The sequence below is a fragment of the Girardinichthys multiradiatus genome, chromosome 10 (assembly GCF_021462225.1).
Source record: "Girardinichthys multiradiatus isolate DD_20200921_A chromosome 10, DD_fGirMul_XY1, whole genome shotgun sequence".
Lineage (NCBI taxonomy): Eukaryota > Metazoa > Chordata > Actinopteri > Cyprinodontiformes > Goodeidae > Girardinichthys > Girardinichthys multiradiatus.
In genome coordinates, this window is record NC_061803.1 from 26,591,443 (window position 1) to 26,613,934 (window position 22,492).

Genomic DNA, 22,492 nt, shown 5'->3' on the forward strand with positions numbered 1-22,492 from the left:
TTCTCTATGGGGTTCAGGTCAGGAGAGTTGGCAGGCCAATTGAGTACAGTGATACCATGGTCAGTAAACCATTTACCAGTGGTTTTGGCACTGTGAGCAGGTGCCAGGTCGTGCTGAAAAATGAAATCTTCATCTCCATAAAGCTTTTCAGCAGATGGAAGCATGAAGTGCTCCAAAATCTCCTGATAGCTAGCTGCATTGACCCTGCCCTTGATAAAACACAGTGGACCAACACCAGCAGCTGACACGGCACCCCAGACCATCACTGACTGTGGGTACTTGACACTGGACTTCTGGCATTTTGGCATTTCCTTCTCCCCAGTCTTCCTCCAGACTCTGGCACCTTGATTTCCGAATGACATGCAGAATTTGCTTTCATCCGAAAAAAGTACTTTGGACCACTGAGCAACAGTCCAGTGCTGCTTCTCTGTAGCCCAGGTCAGGCGCTTCTGCCGCTGTTTCTGGTTCACAAGTGGCTTGACCTGGGGAATGCGGCACCTGTAGCCCATTTCCTGCACACGGCTGTGCACGGTGGCTCTGGATGTTTCTACTCTGGACTCAGTCCACTGCTTCCGCAGGTCCCCCAATGTCTGGAACCGGCCCTTCTCCACAATCTTCCTCAGGGTCCAGTCACCTCTTCTCGTTGTGCAGCGTTTTCTGACACACTTTTTCCTTCCCACAGACTTCCCACTGAGGTGCCTTGATACAGCACTCTGGGAACAGCCTATTCGTTCAGAAATTTCTTTCTGTGTCTTACCCTCTTGCTTGAGGGTGTCAATAGTGGCCTTCTGGACAGCGGTCAGGTCGGCAGTCTTACCCATGATTGGGGTTTTGAGTGATGAACCAGGCTGGGAGTTTTAAAGGCCTCAGGAATCTTTTGCAGGTGTTTAGAGTTAACTCGTTGATTCAGATGATTAGGTTCATAGCTCGTTTAGAGACCCTTTTAATGATATGCTAATTTTGTGAGATAGGAACCCATAGAGAATCTGTGGGATATTGTGAAGAGAACGTTGAGAGACTCAAGACCCAACACTCTGGATGAGCTAAAGGCCGCTATTGAAGCATCCTGGGCCTCCATAAGACCTCAGCAGTGCCACAGGCTGATTGCCTCCATGCCACGCCGCATTGAAGCAGTCATTTCTGCCAAAGGATTCCTGACCAAGTATTGAGTGCATAACTGTACATGATTATTTGAAGGTTGACGTTTTTTGTATTAAAAACACTTATCTTTTATTGGTCGGATGAAATATGCTAATTTTGTGAGATAGGAATTTTGGGTTTTCATGAGCTGTATGCCAAAATCAGCCGTATTAAGACAATAAAAGACCTGAAATATTTCAGTTAGTGTGCAATGAATCTAAAATATATGAATGTTAAATTTTCATCATGACATTATGGAAAATAATGAACTTTATCACAATATGCTAATATTATGAGAAGGACCTGTATCTATTTTTAGTATATCAGTTTTTGAAGTTTTTTTTATTTGATTGATTTCCCTGCATCTTCACCGCTTCTAATTGCCACATTCTGCTAGTATTGCTTCAACTAGTTATGGCATACCAGACTCATACACTTGTTGAGGAACACGAACAAGAAAGATGAGTTTATGATTGAGCTTTTTAGGAACACATGCTCCAGATGGCCGTGCTAAGAAGAAAAGGAAACGATCTGGACTTTCTGTAGGATAACGATTCAAAGTTTATGGCAAATCAATATAGAAAGGGGTTACTAGACATCTAAACTAATATTCTTCAATGGCTATTCCTGTCTCTCAACCTAAATTCTGTGGAAAACCTTTAGGGGAGCTGATAAGAAGATGGCATAAGAAAGGAACCAGGACTCTGGTGAAAGGAAAAGTCAGAGATCGCTGTGTCTATCTGGTCCAATGTCTGAAATATTATAAGAGAGGGAGTATTACCACCTAGAAGTACCAACAGTTGTAGAACCTACTTTAGTAAAACACATTTTTTCCTTTACTAAATGAATGTAACAATGCAATTAAAGGTTTCCATTTTCCAGTATGATATATGTTACCGTAGAAAAAGTTTTTAAGCCGATTTATAAATCTTAAATAGGGGTACTAATAAGTGACTATGCTTTATAACTGACACCTGTATCATGCTTTATTAATGCTGTTCCTTCATTTTCTTTATTTTGAAATAGTTTTTTAAAAATATGTTAAGTTAACACACATATTGTGGGTTTGATTTTGATTTTCTCCCTTTTTAAATAGTTACTATGTATCTTTAAACAATAAGAAATGTCCAACTTTACGTACTCGGGGTTTCTTCAAAAAAGTTTTCTTTGTGAATGTATTTCATTTTTAGGAACCTTTATAACTATGTCGGACAGTCAGCAATTGTCCTATAATTTTTGTAATGTTTTTTATGGCAATTGCATGACTATATTTTTAGTGTTTCAAGCCAATGTACATATCAACTGAAAAGTACATTGGCTTATCCTTACATTGGACATTTTTATATCGTCCGTCTGTCCGTCCATTGTCTGTACCTGCTGGGGACGCTGGTGCCTATCACCAGCAGTTATTTATTTTGAATATTATTTTTGTTTTTATGATTCATTGCTGTCATCTTGTGGTGGTGGTAACACATCACAAACTGGGGCAGTTTTTGTTTGAACTCGTCGGAATGGCGAGCTGAAATAAATACCAATTGCAGCCCATGTATAATACATGTTGCCGTGGAGATTTTTAAGCTTTTTCATGCTGTGTCTGTTTTTCACACTAGCTAAGCTAGACCAGCTCCAACCAACAAAATGACTGACCGCCTGACCTAATTATTTTTCAACCTGCATTTAGGCATAGCCTTAATATACACTCACCGGCCACTTTATTAGGTACACCTTTCTGGACCCCCTTTTGCCTTCAGAACTGCCTTAATCCATTGTGGCATAGATTCAACAAGGTACTGGAAACATTCCTCAGAGAGTTTGGTCCATATTGACATGATAGCATCACACAGATGCTGCAGATTTGCCAGCTGCACATCAATTATGCAAATCTCCCGTTCCACCACATCCCAAAGGTGATCTATTGGATTGAGATCTGGTGACTATGGAGACCATTTGAGTTCAGTGAACTCATCGTCATGTTCAAGAAACCAGTCTGAGATGATTCATGCTTTATGACATGGCGTGTTGTCCTGCTGGAAGTAACCATCAGAAGATGGGTACACTGTGGTCATAAAGGGATGGACATAATCAGCAACAATACTCAGGTAGGCTGTGGCGTTGAAAATATCCCCCACACCATTACACCACCACCACCAGCCTGAACCGTTGATACAAGGCATGATGGATCCATGCTTTCATGTTGTTGACGCCAAATTCTCACCCTACCATCCGAATGTGGCAGCAGAAATTGAGACTCATCAGACCAGGCAACGTTTTTCCAATCTTCTATTGTCCAATTTTGGTGAGCATGTGCAAATTGTAGCCTCAGTTTCCTGTTCTTAGCTGACAGGAGTGGCACCTGGTGTAGTCTTCTGCTGCTGTAGCCCATCTGCCTCAAGGTACGTTGTGTTGTGCATTCAGAGATGCTCTTCTGCATGTCTTGGTTGTAACAAGTGGTTATTTCAGTTACTGTAGCCTTTCTATCAGCTCCAACCAATCTGGCCATTCTCCTCTGACCTCTGGCATCATCAAGGCATTTGCGCCCACAGAACTGCCGCTCACTGGATATTTTCTCTTTTGGACCATTCTCTTTAAACCCTAGAGATGGTGGTGCATGAAAATCCCAGTAGATCAGCAGTTTCTGAAATACTCAGACCAGCCCGCCTGGCACCAACAACCATGCCACGTTCAAAGTCACTTAAATCACCTTTTTTCCCCATTCTGATGCTCGGTTTGAACTGCAGCAGATCGTCTTGACCGTGTCTACATGCCTAAATGCATTGACTTGCTGCCATGTGATTGGCTGATTAGAAATCTGCGTTAACGACCAGTTGGACAGGTGTACCTAATAAAGTGGCCGGTGAGTGTATAACCTTTTTATTGTTTCTCTTTTTGTGGAGTTTTGGAACCTGCTTTTACTATTTTGTGAAATAACTCCACCTTTCCGATTGTACTATGGAAGTCTACACCAATGGAGTGGGTGTGTTGCAAAATACATAAATCTATACCTATAAAAGCCTAACGAATTTACTGTATATCCCTGCATGTCACAGATCAGGATGGAGCAGAGCCCAGCGCTAACTCCGTCTCGGCCTCCAATCTTCTGCGTCTGTCCCACTTCACTGGAAGACAAGAGTGGCTCCACAAGTCTCAGCAGCTGCTGGCAGCATTCTCCGACCGTCTGACCAGGATTCCCATAGCTCTACCTGAGATGGTGCGGGCCCTCATGGCTCAGCACTACACACTTCGACAGGTAAGATACTTTTAATGTCAGGATTGTATTCTCTATTACACCTACTATTAATATTGATGGAGTAGTCATCATAGACCACTGTGCAGTTCCAATCCATCTGTTTTTCATCTGTCGGTTGTGAGGCCTAAAAGACAGCTTAGCTTGAGGAGCGGGTTTGTTTACCTAAATGTTCCCTGGAACTCATTTTCATGTCCGCCTACTGAAAGTAGTCAGTGTTTCTGCTTGCATGACAAATGGAGCAAGCATAATAGACATAGCTTTTACTGAGTAAAACTGAACAAAACATTATGCAGCACGAGAGGAAGAAGCTGTTTAAACAATGAACGTCTGCATATTGATTGTGCTGGAACGTTTCTGTTCAGGAACGCTGCAAAGAAGAAATGCATCACTGAAAAAAAAAAATTTCTATTAGAAAAGAACTGTAAATAAGCAGTTAGGAATTATTTGTGGTCACGGTGGTTGAAGCTAAACCTAAAGGATGATAACAATGAGGTCTGTTTATTTTTTCTTTTCCGTAATTTTTATTGTAGAACATATTCCTCCTGTTAAGCCGCCACAGGAAGTACATCTTCAATTCGCAAGTCTTCATTATCATCACATCCCAAAGATACTCTGTTCCATTTTATTGGGGCTTTTGTGTGATCAATGAAAATAATCCTATGTGCTTAAATTCTAAAGAAGTCTTTTGAATGAGAGGTGAAACATTTTTTAAGAAACTGGAAAAGAAATCCAGCTACTTCAGCACTTAAGATTGTCATGTCCTGGATAATTGAGAATCTACACAAGCATATCAATAAAAAATAGCATATAACTGTGGAGTGGAGAGAAACTTATACATGATTTTATTTTTATGAAATCATTCTGAAAAGTGTGTTATGCACTTATATCAGGTTCCTTTTCTCTGTTAACATTCAATAAAATGCAGTTCAACTAGTTACTTTCTAAGGCACCTAATTAGTAAACTGTTGGGTTTTTTGGTGTCAGTATACAGATGATTGCCCCATTTACATAGATATATTTTTGTTTTTTTAATTTTAAGAGTAATATTGACTTAGCAATGCCAGTGTGAACAGCATAAGAACCAGCGTTTGCACGTTTGTTTAATTCCCAAGATGCAGTCCGAGGAAATCAACTTTCTATATTATGCATGCTTTTAAATTGTATTTATGTAAATTAAAGCCAGAGTTTACATTGGATTCTCAAAAAGCAGTGTTCACATTGGATTTAGCCAAAGATAGTCTTCTTAAAGCAGGGCGTACTTTTTGCATAGGACAAGGAAAAAGGTAAAAAGTGTCCTGCTGCTTTGCCGGCTTTTTGTAAAAGAAGCAAATGACACAGAAGATAATATTCATTATATTTTCTAGTGATATGTGCTCCTGGTAAAAGCAGGAAAGCGTATTGGCACCTTGGTTCAAACTATAATGGATATACAGGTCCTTCTCAAAATATTAGCATATTGTGATAAAGTTCATTATTTTCCATAATGTCATGATGAAAATTTAACATTCATATATTTTAGATTCATTGCACACTAACTGAAATATTTCAGGTCTTTTATTGTCTTAATACGGATGATTTTAGCATACAGCTCATGAAAACCCAAAATTCCTATCTCACAAAATTAGCATATTTCATCCGACCAATAAAAGAAAAGTGTTTTTAATACAAAAAACGTCAACCTTCAAATAATCATGTACAGTTATGCACTCAATACTTGGTCGGGAAACCTTTGGCAGAAATGACTGCTTCAATGCGGCGTGGCATGGAGGCAATCAGCCTGTGGCACTGCTGAGGTCTTATGGAGGCCCAGGATGCTTCGATAGCGGCCTTTAGCTCATCCAGAGTGTTGGGTCTTGAGTCTCTCAACGTTCTCTTCACAATATCCCACAGATTCTCTATGGGGTTCAGGTCAGGAGAGTTGGCAGGCCAATTGAGCACAGTGATACCATGGTCAGTAAACCATTTACCAGTGGTTTTGGCACTGTGAGCAGGTGCCAGGTCGTGCTGAAAAATGAAATCTTCATCTCCATAAAGCTTTTCAGCAGATGGAAGCATGAAGTGCTCCAAAATCTCCTGATAGCTAGCTGCATTGACCCTGCCCTTGATAAAACACAGTGGACCAACACCAGCAGCTGACACGGCACCCCAGACCATCACTGACTGTGGGTACTTGACACTGGACTTCTGGCATTTTGGCATTTCCTTCTCCCCAGTCTTCCTCCAGACTCTGGCACCTTGATTTCCGAATGACATGCAGAATTTGCTTTCATCCGAAAAAAGTACTTTGGACCATTGAGCAACAGTCCAGTGCTGCTTCTCTGTAGCCCAGGTCAGGCGCTTCTGCCGCTGTTTCTGGTTCAAAAGTGGCTTGACCTGGGAAATGCGGCACCTGTAGCCCATTTCCTGCACACGCCTGTGCACGGTGGCTCTGGGTGTTTCTACTCCAGACTCAGTCCACTGCTTCCGCAGGTCCCCCAAAGTCTGGAATCGGCCTTCTCCACAATCTTCCTCAGGGTCCGGTCACCTCTTCTCGTTGTGCAGCGTTTTCTGCCACACTTTTTCCTTCCCACAGACTTCCCACTGAGGTGCCTTGATACAGCACTCTGGGAACAGCCTATTCGTTCAGAAATTTCTTTCTGTGTCTTACCCTCTTGCTTGAGGGTGTCAATAGTGGCCTTCTGGACAGCAGTCAGGTCGGCAGTCTTACCCATGATTGGGGTTTTGAGTGATGAACCAGGCTGGGAGTTTTAAAGGCCTCAGGAATCTTTTGCAGGTGTTTAGAGTTAACTCGTTGATTCAGATGATTAGGTTCATAGCTCGTTTAGAGACCCTTTTAATGATATGCTAATTTTGTGAGAAAGGAATTTTGGGTTTTCATGAGCTGTATGCCAAAATCATCCGTATTAAGACAATAAAACACCTGAAATATTTAAGTTAGTGTGCAATGAATCTAAAATATATGAATGTTAAATTTTCATCATGACATTATGGAAAATAATGAACTTTATCACAATATGCTAATATTTTGAGAATGACCTGTATTAGGCAGAAAATTAGCATTTTGCTCTCAAAACTGATGTGTTAGAAGTGGGGAAAAAAGATCCAGCATGCAGATTGAAATTAGCTTGACATTGGCTGAATTGTGACAACTACACACTGGATCTCCAAAACTGCAGCTTGTGCGGTTTCTTCCAGGTCAGTTTCTATCAAAGTGGTCCAAGTAAGCAACAGCACTGAACTGGTGACAGGGTCATGGTTGGCTAAGGCTTACTGATGCACACAGGGAGCAAGAACTGGTCCTTGTGGTTGGTTCTGACAAACTATAAACTGTGCTTCAAACTGCTGATTAAGTTAACACTGGTTTTTACTGAAATGTGTGAGTAGAACCACATACCATATTGGGTACCCAGGCTGACTTTTGTCCAGCACTGGAAAAAAACAACATTAGTCAGTAGTCATTGTGCTTGGAGGTGAGCCTGACTATTTCAAGCTGATATCTCTCGACCTCTTGTACAAGCTTGGGCTCCTTCCCCCCAGCGAGGGGAAATTCCACGTTCATAGAGCCAGTATAAGCATCCAGAGATCGGGTTGCCAAGGTCTCTACCTTCTTCCGCTGCCCGATCCTCTTTGCACCGGTCCCACGTTTCTTTGTGACTTTATATTTTAGTCAATTAAATGCATAGTAGATCACAGATGACTACATTTTGGCTTAAGCCTATTAACATTTTAGTCAAACAGCTGTCTAACATTGAGACCAACACACTATTCGGCATTGTGAAATACTCAATCATGTTATGCCTAATCGGTGAACATACTGTTCTATTATGCAGTTAAAGAAGGCTTTCTCCTCCTTAGCCCTGCTATTTCTTTAACATTTGGTTGTTTTTGGTTTCAAATTTTTCTTTTTAACATTCCAATCTCCAGATAGGCCGTTCTGTCCAACGTTTTGGGGAATGTAATCACTGCACAGGTGCTATCATGAATTGTATGGGATTTTGCCACTGTTTTAAACAGCTTCCAGTTCAGTTAGAGAAGCCATGCTTTGGGTTGAACACACATTAGCAGATTCAAACCAGGCCTCAAAGCTTTTCCTTTATCTACAACTCTCGACTTTTCCTCGAAAGAAAACACAACTGAAACAGCAATTGCTATTGTTGCAAATACCACACTTGACAGATGTTTAGGAATTTCCCGTTCATGTAATTTACAAAGTCAGATGGGTGAACCACATTTTTCCACCTCATTTCAACTTTACTAGGTTGTGTGAGGACACGACTCTGCACTGAGACGCTCAATTAATACCCAGACACAGAATCTGAAAATGTCTTTTTTTATGTTTTCACTGCCCCTGTGCATTTAATGGGTTATGTGAGCTGTTCAAGATGAGTTATATATTCAACTGTTGAAAAACATCCTCAGTTTAGCCTAAAACCACTGAAACCAGCATGCAAGCAGGACAACCTTACTTGGTCAGCCGGAGAAAAGGTTTTAAAGTGAAAGGCATGAGCAAGAATAACAAGGTCTGGGTGTTGCACAGTGTTGGGGTGCTTCCTGTCTGTCATACATGACCTGCAGAGGATAAATTGGGTTGGTGGCGTAAGGGTAACGAGCAAGGACTGAGGCAGTTTGAGAGAAAAACACCTGCCACCATCGTTACTGCTACAAATAAAGCTCCAACCTGTACCACCTCCTTCCCTCTTCCTTCCTCTTATATGTCACCTTTCACCCTCTTGCTTCACTCTATCTGTGCACTCCCAAATTACTACTTCGTTGCTTCCTTCTTCTGTCACATTTTATGGTCTTCCTTCACGTTTCTTTTTCCAGATTGTGATTTGTGGCCAGAAGGATGCTTTGGACACTGCAAGTCTCCAAGCAGCAGTCAATTCCTGCTTTTTACCATTTAAGGTAAATATTCAGCTTTTTTCTAGCTACAGTATAAACATGCAGTGATATGCAAAACCAGTGCATTTAATTAATCTGTGTGTGTGTGTGTGTGTGTTCCCTGTCCTGCCAGCTTAGGGACACAGAATGGTGGGTCTGTTTAAATATTAAGGCACGAAGGATTCTGTCTCTACTACATCCATAGCTGTACCAGTTGGCAATATAATTCAAAAGTTCAAAGCTGAAGTTGTTTTAATGTAACTGCGTGAGGGCCAAGGGCCAATATCTGGTTCAGACAGTATATTAACCATGTGTCAAAATACCATGATGTTTAAAACAATCAAACATCTGTGCAATGGCTGATTTGAAATTCGTTTGAGACCTTTAAATTGCTGACTAGCATATGCCAGTATAACCTTCTTCTTTAAGAACTCATTCTTATTTCAGTCAGGAGTGCACCAAACTAAACATCTGAGGTATAAACAGAAAAAAACTTTTTTCAAAATTCTGATCATGTTAACCTGATGTAATACAGATTTGGGTTTTTCAGCATTTTATTGGGATAAATGTGGGGTGTCCTAATTTATGCCTCACTAGAAATTACTGTTGCTTAGAGTTAACATCACAAGCTGTTTTTAGCTGGTTATTTGGTTGGTCTCCCTTTATAATGATTCTGTAGCCTTAGCTTTTTTCATATTGTTTTGAAACAGTCTTACCCTAATAGGTGAGTGTGCACCATCACATCTGTTTTTCGCACCTGGAATTATCTCCAAATGTATGTTTCTTGTGAACAAGGGGAAACGTGTTCTTTAAGTCAGCCTACCAGCAGTGCACACTCCCTACAGTTGTCAAAAACTACGATTACTCCATCACCGTTTCTGGGATCTTACTGAAAGGACTTTAAACTGTAGAATTACCATTAAATGGAGAAACTGTAACTTTTTATAACTTCGGCAAACTTTGACACCATTAATCAGCTTATTTCTAGTTTGTACATACAGTGGGAGAACAAGTATTTGATACACTGCCGATTTTGCAGGTTTTTCCACTTACAAAGCATGTAGAAGTCTTTAATTTTTATCATAGGTACTCTTCAACTGAGAGTGACGAGATCTAAAACAAAAATCCAGAAAATCACATTGTGTGATTTTTTAAAAATTGTTTATAGTAATTAATTAGCAATTTTTAATGGTCTTCCTTGAGACTGTGGTCCTTGCCTGTTCAAACAGGTGCAGTTAATACAGGTAAATGAGTGGAGAACAGGAGGGCTTTTTAAAGAAGAACTAACAGGCCTGTGAGAGCCAGGATTCTTACTGTTTGCAGAAAAATGCAAATTAAATACTTAGAAATCACACAATGTGATTCTGGATTTTAGTTTTAGATCCTATCACTCTCAGTTAAAAAGTACCTATGATAAAAATTAAAGAGTTCTACATGCTTTGTAAGTGGGAAAACCTGCAAAATTGTCAGTTTATCAAATACTGGATTTTAAGTAGATACTTAAAATCTATAATTTTTCAGACACAGACATAGATAGAGGGTGAAACTGAGCTAGATCGGTGCCTGGGGGGGCTGGCTTTGGTAAGTAGCACCCTTTAAAGGTGAGTCTGAGTTCTTCTCCATCCCTCTTATTTGTGTAATAACTTCAGAAGTATCTCTTTCCAAGCACTAGTTGACCTGAAAGCCTTTTCTTGACTTACAGTTGTAGGTCCAACAGTGCTTTCACACCAAACCTTTGGAACGCTTTTTACCATGCTAGAGTCCGGTTTGTGGAGTAGATCATGCCGTGGGAACCCAACACGGACCCTGAAACGGACGAGGGATCCACTGTGGTCTCTGCAGGATTTATCCAAACCCTGGAGTGGTTCGCTGGCTGTGTGAATATGTGCTGTTCCCAGCATACCACACAATGTGACGTAAGAGTAGTGCATTTTAGTAGAGAAAGGAGAGGAAAAAAGAAGTAAGGGCATGAATCTGAAGGCGAAAGAGTTTGAAAATCTCTTGTGGGGCTGTGTGGCGTAGTGAGGACATTTTTGCTCACAACTACATTTGAAAACCAGAGAAGCAACCGAAACCCTGATGAAACAGGCTTTCTTCTTCATGCCTTTGTTCTTCTCTATCAGTGCAATACTGCCCCAAAAACAATTCATTGCAAATGCATGACTTTGATTGGTCTGGTCTAAAAAATATTTTTATAAAAGCAAACCGGGACGACTGAAAGTGTACATTTTCTCACTTTTACTGATCCCTGGACTGGACCAGCACTGTGAATCGACTCTAAATTGTAACCACAGCTTCAGGGTTTCCTTGAAGGGTTTTTTATGGGTAATAGTTTTCCTGCCAGTCTTGACACCCATTAATTTGTGAAGAACTTGATAACTGTCAACCATCCCACCATTTATGTTGTCCATGACCATATTTCTCAATGCTTTCACCTTAAACCATGGAAAAAAAGATGATGTCTCACCATTTCACGCTAAACTTTGATCTATTAGTGGCAGATTTTATGATCCTCCCTGTGCCCTTGTATCCCGATGAAAATGTCTGGGACAGGTATAAGTAATCTGTTCTGGGTAAAAATTATTTGTTGTGTGAAGTAAAAACACAGCTACATGCCTCACTGAACTGTTTTAACTCCAACAGCAAGCACCCAAAAACTAGAACAATGAATTCAAGCAGGAGTTGTCGACTAACACACTCCATCTTTCCCTCTCCCTCCTTCCGTCTTACACACAAACACTCAGCCAACGGAGCCCCCCCTGAATTATAAATGAGCTGTGCAGTATCAGCCAGTAGCAGCAGTAACATCAGGCCATTCCAGATAACTGCAGAGAGACAAGAGACCAAGACTGAGCTTGATACCAAAATTAGTCTTTTATTGAAAGGAATTCATGTTCAGCATTATCTTGTTCAGGCAGTGCTAGTTGCATGATCGTCCATGTTGCAGTCCAGTTAATCACATGGATCTTTCTGAGGAAATCCTGAGATGTCGCTCAATTTAATGGTGCTCACTATGGTGGACTTAATGCTTTGAATGGCCATAGTCCATTGATTCACATGAGCTCAGCTGACTGACACAAGAATAAATAAACATTATGATAAATTCCTAAACATAAAATGAGACTTAACTATAGAGGTCAGGGGTGGAAATTAGCTCCCACCACTAATATGAAGTGGTGGGTAAATTTGATCAAACCACATTAAGGAAGCCACAGACTGCAGCTAAAACAGAAATGCGCCTAGGCTCCTGCTAAAGGGTGCATTTGATTTATTGTTCCAGGACGTTCATGGACTTTAGGCTAATATTATAGCCCCATGGTTTGGTTCTTTCAAATTAAATGTATAGTTATATTTTTAGGGAGGTACTTATTATACCTTGATAATCTTCAGATTATGTTATGGCAGATCTTTAAAGTCAGTGTTCTGAAAAAAGGTACTGCATATGTTGAATGATCATGTTAAATTCAGCGTTACTTTTATTAGCATATTTAGTTATTTGGTTTTAGTTAAAGTACTTCGACAAAATGTTTTACATTTTTTAAGTATTTTGACTCAAATTTGAAAATCAAAATTGTTACTGCAATGCCAGTAGGTCAACAATCTGAAACTTTAGTTAGTATGTCTTTTAAATTTTTTTTTAAATAATTAGGTGTTCCTAATACCAAAGGTTATTGAAATTCTAGTTTTCACCAATAGATTTAAGATTTTAGAACTCTCAAAGTGTGTTTTAAAGAGTCTTTCGTCAGTAAATAATTGTTTAGAATATTCCTGTTCTGGTTTAATCAGTTTAAATATTTCAAAGATGACTCCAGACTCATTAAAACACTGATAAATAGCCTTCTAGCTTATCTGCCATCAGATTCTAACCTTAGTCTTGTTACCAGAAAACGCTTAGCCAGTCGCAGTATTCAAACACTGCTTTTTTATCACTGTTTAGTTTTTACCCAGAATGTGGCCACAGAAACCATTTAGAAATGGTGGAGACTTCATTTATGTTTTTGTGACACACTGTGAGCACAATGGGGCAATAACGTCCTTGTATACTTCAAAATAAGAGCCTCAAACATAGAAACAAGGTGTTATTTTTAAATAACATTCATTCCTGGGTTTATAATAATAGATTAGACTTATTTAGCTGGACAAAGTAATATATTGTAACCGCAGCTGGACGTTGGTTGCAAGGCACACCTGAGTTTGACGACATATTGTGAAATTTTATTGTTGCATCTCAAATTCTTGTTACATTTAAACACTAAATGCAAACACAGTATGTTTTAAAAATTAAAAGCATATATATGTGATTTCAGCATTTTTAGAAATGTATATCTCCACTTTTAATCAAAACCTGTGACATAGTGGAAGTATGGGAAGATAATAAAAGAAATGGTCAATAAGTTAAGGACATTGCAGTTCCACTTATTGAATAATTCACTTATTGCATAAATAATGGATTAAATCTAGTTTCCCTTAGATACTATTGCACATTGCCTGAGTTTCTCATTTCTAATTGCCTTTAAAGGTAGAGATTGGCATTTTAAGCAAAAACACTCTTCACATAATTGGCTAATATTGAATCATCAATGGCACATTAATAGCATACATACTGAAAAAAAAGCTTAATGAAATCTATTCACACCTTTTACTCATATCATGCTTATTATTGTAGATCAAAAAGTAACAGCATATCAGTAACTGTTGCTTAAACATCTATAAATGCATGCTACTATAGACCAAGATAAACAATACAATGGTGCTGGGATGTCCACACAGATTTAAAATAAATCAGGTCTCTAAGACACTCTTTTATAATTCCACAATGATGTAAAATTACATCTCACCTGAGTACTAGTATTTTTAACAATATTTTAGGGAAAAACAAGAATTCTACAGTTCCTTCCTTGAACTTTACTAAATTTGGTTATATCTCAAAATTGAGATTTAAAAATTGCAAAAAGCCTGCACAAACTTGTAATTCTACGGTGGACGGAGCATTATACATTTCTATTTTTTTTTTTTTTTACAAATAAAAAATATGCAGTTCATTTGTTGTCGTCCCCCATAAGTAAATATTTGATTGAAATGCTCTTTCACTGCGATAGCAGCTGCATGTCTTTTAGGGTATTTCTCCTCCAGCCCTACACTTTTAATTTTTTGCCCAAAACTTGCTCAACATTGCTTCCTTCTGAGAGGTGAATCTCCCAGTCTCAAGTCTTTAGCAGATATTAGGTTTTCACCTGTAATTACCCCCATCGGTCTTCTCGTCAACACTGACTCTCGCTCCTTTTGAAGGCAAGCATTTCCACAGCATCATGTTTTTGTTTATTAATGTTCTAAAACATCCGAGGCCAGACACAGAACAGCTAGATTGAAAATTGGATTAAAAGACATAAAATGCACTGTATTTACTAACTAGATGACTTCCGAAGGTTACATTTTATTTTAGGGCATCAGAGTAAAGGGGGCTGCATACTGTTGTCCACCATTGTAAACTCCTAATAAAATACATAGAACTCTATAGTTGTGACATGACAAAATGTGTAAACGTTCATGGGGTATAAATATTTTCACACTGTATCATAACCAGGCATTGGTAGAAACAAGATGACCATTTATCAAAACAAAACCAAATGTTCTAAAGGTTTACAGCCAAACTTTACTTAAGACCTCAAGTCTTGTTTTGAAAGCACTAAGATTGAAGTTGCATGTCTGTAGCAAATAGCTCTCATCAACAAGCTATTGGTTAATGCAATTTATTAATTAGAATAAAATCTTGCATTTCAGCTACAAGCTACTAAGTGTTCCTTTTCTGTCATGAACATAATCATCAAAGTTTTATTATTTTGTTATTTTTATTTTGTTATAGCAACATTATGCCTTCCTCTGTTTGTGGACAACACAAGACAATAGATGTGTTGTTTTTTCAAACAAGCTTCTTGCAAATAACCACTGGGATCTTTATAGAAGATGACAACAGGACATGTTAGCAATTGTAGTTTCTACTAAAGCAAACACACATGCTGGTTAATGTTTTCCTCAACACACTACTTTTGCTTCTGGCTTGGAACGTTATGAAATACATATTGTGATTAATTCCTTTGTTTGGTGAAAACAGTGCGAACACATACACCAGGACTAGCAGAGCAAAATGTGTGCCCTGTTGTATAATTCATAAGATTAACTGGAAGATATCCCGTTGCAGTGGGGGGAGAATGGGAGACAGATAAAACATAAAGTGTGCGCAGGAGTCTAGGAGGGGAATAGTTAAAGCGCCAAGAATGGGAAGAGATTTAGGGATGTTTAAATGAGATAAATGGAAGTTGCAGAAGAAAGACGTCGTAAGGGGATTGTTCTCCATGTAACATTAGTTAGCTATGAGCAGAGAACATGTCTAATTTAAATCCAATTACTCCTCGCCTTTTTCCCTAGTCTTAAGAAGGCACAAACTAATTGAGGTGAACCAGGAGCTCAGAAATGAACTCCTGCTGGTCTAAACACACCCTCCAATCTTTACTTTATTTGATTAATATAATATTTAATTCCACAAACCCTCCAAATATCTACTGCACTTTTTGTTTGTTTGAATCAATTACAGCCTACAGCTATGCCGAAACATCACTCTTGATTGTAATTGCTGTATTAAATTGTGGTTAATTTTATTTTATTAAACAGAAATATATCTTGATTAGAAATGGGTTGAGGTTTGCTGATTGTACCAGTGCTGATATTATAAGAGTTGGAAAACAAATCGAGATGCAGTCTCTCCAGTAATTAACCACATCCTGGTATGTCCCCATGCCTGCCATTCTGCTGTGTACGTGTTTGTGAGAGACTAACGTCGTGTTTCCTCTATCTATGCTGTAACTTGAGTCAGTGTGCATCTTTTCAGTTTCTGTACATCAACATTAATTCCTTTCGGATTTCCGTGCACTCTCTCATGTGTTGAATATGATTTAACAAGAACAAGAGCTCCCACTGGAGATCCAATAGCTGTCAGCCTGAATGTTGCCGTTAGCACTGCTTATTAATCATCCTCTGCTCTTGCTCCCCAAACACTAACCACACAACTCCACAAAGCAGTCAGGTGGTTAGCCACCCCTCTGGAGGTTATTGAAGGAGGAAAACTAAGTGAAACACGCGCGATTTCAGCGAGGGTGCCTACGGCAGATGTTAAAAAGTCGCACCTAACGTGAGTGAAAGAAAGAGCTGAAGGTATTGCATGGATTATAAAGGATTTAAAAAAAAACAAGATGCAAGTGTTTCTCTGTGGAAATAAGTATGAGCAGACATGTTTCCCATCCCTCTTGTCCTTTAGAAAGGAGAGCATTAGAGGATGGAATGGAGGATAAATGCAACAGGGGAATTGAGGAACATGGCCTTTTTAAGACCCGGAGAAAGTCATTTTGAAATAATCAGCGGAGGGGAAACAACACGGAATCCGTAACAAGACCTTAGAGATATATGGAAGAGTTAGCGGGGTGACATAGAGTGCAGGGATGAATGAACTGGGTGAAAATAGAGAGCCCAGTCAGCCACATTGGAAAGAAGGATTAGAGCCAGGTGGTCTCACAGGCCTCCTTGGTGATCTCTGAGCTCCCTTGCTTCAATCTTCTGCCTTGCTGGCCTTCCACTCTTTAAAGCTCTTAGGAAGAGAGCATGTGTATGTTTGTCTGGGTCTGTTTTGATTTTGTGCAGAATCGATCCTGCTACGCTCAATAACCAGCTGGAGAGAAAACCACAGGTTGACTGACAGCAGTGGCGAAGTTTTGACCACACAATAGTCACGCATCTTGTTTTCGTTCCCCTGCTCTTTCAAGATCATCATTCTATGCATTGCACATATCCATTTTATATTAATCCGTTCTTGTTGATGTCAAACGTTCCATATAACTTGGCAGCGAGTAATCCACTATGTGTCAATGCATCCACACAAGCTTTGAGGGGGGGGGGGTGCCTGCATCTTCACAATCCTGCAGATAGTGGGCAGGTTTTGTGCTGTTGTTTGAGATACTGTCTAATCCTTTGAGCTCCTTGCTTATCCATGTGTCAGTTCGCTAAATAACACCCTCACCGAACACAACTGAAGCCAGTTTGTGATTGCATCACACATAACTGCTGAGCTTGGCCATGCTTGCCATCTCTGTTATTATTATGGCATTTTAATTATGTAAATGTTTTTATCTCGTGTAATCAGGGCTCTAGTGTGGGTTAACCAATTCACACAAGTTTTGTTCAGCTGTTTTATTTGCGATCCAGAATTCTCCTGGGCTACATGGTTGGGAAGTGGAATAATACACATCTCTGTGAGACTATTCAGTTCTCCTGAGTAGTTTCAAATAGTGCTAAGTAGGAGTGCTAAATAAAATCTATTAAAATAGATTGCTTTCGGCGCGGCGCTGATGGTGTAGGGGTTAAGCGCGCGACCATATATGGAGGCTACAGTCCTTGAAGTGGCCGTCCCAGGTTCGCGTCCCAGACCCGGCAATATTTGCCTAATGTCTCCCCCTCTCTCTACACCTCTTTCCTGTCTGCCTACTGTCAAAAAAATAAATAAAGGCCACTAGTGCTGAAAAAATATCTTTAAAAAAAAAAAATTGATTGCTTTCAGAAATTGCTTAATTCATGAAGTGTCCACCTATGGGTACTTTCCAGCTGTTCTGTGTAGGTTTCAGTGAATAAACAGCATCATGAAGACCAAGGACCATTATTAAATGTGTACTAAACAAATATGGCCTTTTAATGCAGAGTGGCAGAAAGGCAATTGTTGAAAGAGAGCCATTAAAGGTCCTTTTTGCTGTTTGCCACTAGTCATGTAGGAGACACAGAAAACATTTCAAAGAAGGTGTTCTGGTCAGATCAGTACAAAATTGATCTTTGGAAGAAATTGACAAGTACCTTCTTCCAGATGGGACCAAAGTGAATAAAAAAAATGTTATTAGCAAAAGCTACCACTGCATGATCCCCACTGTGAAGAGTGATGGTGGCGGCAACATGTTGTAGGAACGCTTTCTTCAGCCGGAACAAGGAGGCTGATGAGAGGTGATGAGATGTTGGATGGGCAAAATGCTGGGCAGTCCTGTAAGAAAACCAGTCAGAGGTTACAAAAGACATAAGACTTCATCTCCTAGGAGGACAACAGCCCTAAACATAAAGAGGTACAATGAAAAGGTTTACATCCAAGCATTACAGGTTTGTTAAAATGGCTCAGTCAAAGTCCAGACCGACATCTAACAGAGAATCTATGGCAAGATAGAAATTCGCTGTTCAGATACTTTCAATCCAATCTTACTGAGTTAGTTACTTTGTCACATACTCCAAAAGACCAATAGCAGTAAGTAGTGACCCAGCAGCACGGACTACAATGTACGCCACGCTTTTCCGATTTTTATTTGGTAAAAACTGTGAGATTTTACACTTTAAAATGTTGTTAGTTTGTGTTGATCTGTTACATAAAATAGATCAATATTTGTCATTGTAAAACTAAATGTGGAAAGCTTCAAAGTGTGTGAGTGATTTTCCACAGTGTACAGCACAGTTTAAATACAGAAAAACATTGATTTGCACATAAAAGCCTCTCAAATCTATCAGGTAAACTTAAAAAGGAACAGTGGAAAACTACTACAACAAAACGGTTTGTGTAACAGCACATATTTGGAAGCACTCAAAGCTCAACCAGCATCTCCTTGGCAGTCAAAGGAAGGAAAGCAGTTCAAAGTATGTCGTTCATTAACAATGCCAGGACCCCCTTTTCATTAAAGCAAAGCGGAGGAATCTTTGGAAGAACATTGTGCCTCAACATTTCTCAGATGTACAAACAGATACTTAACAAGCCAACCGGGCAGTCACAGTGCAACTATCATAAAAACATTTTCTCTAAAAGAAAAAAGTGGATTTTACCCACTGAGTAAATCTACGACCATTGTAATGCTTTAAGTTTGTTTATTGTTTTTTATTTCCTTTTCAGACATTTTTTATAAATAGAGGACATCTTTACTCACAGCACTTAATTTTGTTTTGTAATTAGTGGTAAAAATTATGATTTAATGTTATTCAGATTTTATATATTTTAGACTGCAGTAGTCAGGAGCAAAGGTTTTGGCAGTGACACTTGTTGCGTTCTGCAAACTCTGTAGCTTTGGTATCTGTGGTTTCATTGTAGATTAGTGTTAGATTGTTGTGCAAAGTGATCAGGTGCAGATTTATTTGCCATAGAGAGTTTTAATGGCTTAAAAGGTACATAAGGATGAGAGAAACTGCTTCACAGCTAAAATAAAAACTTTCTGGATCATTAAGAACTTCATGGACTCCAAGAGTGTCCACCAACTGCCAGGATTTTCTCTTCTGGGGGAATGATGTAAAAAATGTGTTGCGGTTGTTTCAGTGCTTGATTAATTGGTGGCAGGTCATCGTAAACGTATCTGTATGCAAAGCAAGATACAGACTTTTTGGACAGTGGTCTTGTGACAAGAAGGGCAGCAAAGAAGGACGTACAAGGAATGACAGCAGAAGACAGGTTCTTTTTTTAATAAATTATTTTTATGTAGAAGACCAGACAAGCACCTCGGTAAGCCTAAGTGAAGCATCCCGATACAACCATGTGCAGGGTTGCTTCTTATCTAAGGAATCTAAATTAATCACAGCTCTGCCCAAGAATAGTGGATTTCTAACCATCTGGCAACAATTTGGTGATAATCTGTGTATTTTTCACCATAATGAAGACTAATGCTAATAAGACGTTTCTGTCAAATTAGAACATTGAGATTTTGTTTCCATGGCCTAGAAATGTCCTGCTAATACCAAGCGGTTACAAGAAGCAGCTAAATAAACAGAACCCAACAATCAAGCATTAATAAACAAAATGGGTCATCATCAGTCTTCATTTGCTTCGTAGGTTGATGTCAGAGTACACTGCAGCCGTTACAATGAACAAGAGTCAAAATACTCAGTACAAATTTGATTGACAATATTTTGACATTACTTTCATTATTTGCCTTTAAGACGTATGAAATGTTTTTGTTAGTCAGTGTATATAATAAAAATATGTAAAATACCCTACCAGTCAAACGTTTTAGAACGCCCTTCTCACTTAATGGTTCTCTTTATTTTCATGACTATTTAAATTGTAGATTCTTACCAGAGACAACAAACCTGTGAATGAACACACATGGAATGTAGTAAACAAAAAGTGCGAAATAAACATTTTTATATTTTAGATTATTACAAAATAGGCACCGTTTGCTTTAACAACTGATTTGCTCTCTTAGCATTCTCTCCATGAGCTTCATGAGGGGGTCACCTGAAATGGTTTTCCAAAGAGTCTTGAAAGAACTTCCCAGAGGTTCATTGAGAGACAGGCAAAGGTTAATATTTTAGTCATTACAGCAAAGGACGACTACTTTAAGTAGTCTAAAATATAACATTGAAAGTTATTTTACAGTATTTTACACTATATCTGACTCAAATATTTTTGCAACATAGAACTGAATGCTTAAACTGGATTAAAAGGCTCATCATAAAAAAAGTTTAGGGCTGTGCACTATTAAAGGCCTAATTCATACCTCCACTCTACCGTCAACTCATCTGTGAGCCCGTGTCACGTGAATTTTATCATTTGTACCCACCCACTGGGATTCTGCAAACGTCAGCTCAGTAGGAAGAGTAGTCGTCTTGCAATCAGAAGGTTGTGGGTTCGATTCCAGCTTCCTCATGACACATGTCGATGTGCCCCTGGGCAAGGCACTTAACCTCAAGTTGCCTACCGATCTGCGTATCTGAATGTGTGATTGGGTGAATGTGGCTCTAGTGTAAAGTGCTTTGAGTGCTCTGTATGACTGGAAAAGCGCTATATAAGTTCAGTCCATTTGCGCATGCGCAAACAGAATAACATCTGGATCGCTGTTGAATGCTCTTTAGTTGTTTAAACAGTATTGGAAATAGGTATTTCCACCCGTAAATAAAACGGTATATCTTATCCTGTAAATAGTTTTACTATAACATACGTAATACACATTTTGATGTTATTAAAATGTAGATCTAAGGCCTAAAGTGAGATCGAAGCCTAAAGCGAACATATTTATGATATTAAATTATTACTTGCCATTAAAAGGACCTACTTTCTTAGAGAATGCTAGAATTTACTGAACAATTTGCATTACTAGAAATTTGTTTACTAGACTTATTGATTGAACTGTAATGTATTTGTGCTGTCAATGCACCCTCTGGTACATTTTGGAGACATCCGTTTTATTTTTCTCCTGGAATAAAAATACGCATCTGTCGAAAAAAAAAAAAAAAACCTTTCCCTTTTCCAGAAAGAAATGCATGATGAAAGACTGCAAACAGATCAATTCTGTGATCAGTGGTGTTGCAGTGTACAGTACAGAGAGAATCAAATGCTCAAACAAATAAAAATGTCCGCTCTGTGTGACATAACCATTGCGCATGCTCAGAGCAGTCAGAACAGTCTATTGAAATGCGATTTAACCCATTTTTGTCTGTATTTTTGTTTTTCCCTTTAAATCATGTACAATTTATATGATTACAGTGAAGTACAAAAAGAAACATCCCACCCAAAAAAGATAAAAGAAAAAAATGCCTTCCTGGAAGTAATTATTAGTAATTATTAAAACACAAACCAGATAAAGTAAACAAGAGATAAGATCAGGAGCAGAAGAAGAAAAGGCTTCGATAAAAATAATATTAATATGAGCGCGTTTTGCACAGCAACAATGTACAAAAACCTCAAGTGACGACAAGGAATTAGTCTAGATTGGCAGGGGTTCTGAAAAATCTATAGCCTTTTGAAGGATTTCATCAAAATACAACACATTTAGCCTTTTCCATGCAACCTAATATGTGAGATTTGTTTACCAAAGCAATTTAAGTTGACATTATTTTTATGACATCAGCAAATGAAAGGACCCTTTCATCTTTAACTCAGCATTAGCTGATGAAGTATGCAGTAGGTGTCAGGGCCTGGCTGATGAGAGGCTATTAATTCTAGCCAGACACAAAGGCATCTTCAACCCTTGATCTGATTCAGTGAAGAGGGTCGTATAGAGGCTGTCAGCAGCTCAAAGTGAGGCACAATAAGAAAAGCAACAGATGTCAAGGTGAAAAAAAAAGACTGCAGTACTCAGTCAGATATGTGTTGGACAGCAAGTAAACAAGTATAACTGTATGGATTTGAATTTGTTTTCAAACCTTAGATTTGTATTATTAAATCTG

At 39.0% G+C, this 22,492-nt stretch overlaps 1 protein-coding gene across 6 annotated transcripts in view; it reads left to right on the forward strand.

Annotated features, from left to right (window-relative positions):
• The window catches only part of spata20 (spermatogenesis associated 20), a 70,473-nt gene that overhangs the window by 37,302 nt on the left and 10,679 nt on the right, over nt 1–22,492 (forward strand). For 4 of the 6 annotated variants that reach the window (XM_047377300.1, XM_047377302.1, XM_047377304.1 and 1 more), the window contains 2 exons: nt 4,188–4,387; nt 9,212–9,292. In XM_047377300.1, coding sequence (XP_047233256.1) covers nt 4,188–4,387; nt 9,212–9,292 — 281 coding nt within the window. Of the gene's footprint in view, nt 1–4,187; nt 4,388–9,211; nt 9,293–9,401; nt 10,207–22,492 lie in introns of those variants that run through there. The other 2 variants (XM_047377305.1, XM_047377303.1) reach the window with 2 other exon arrangements.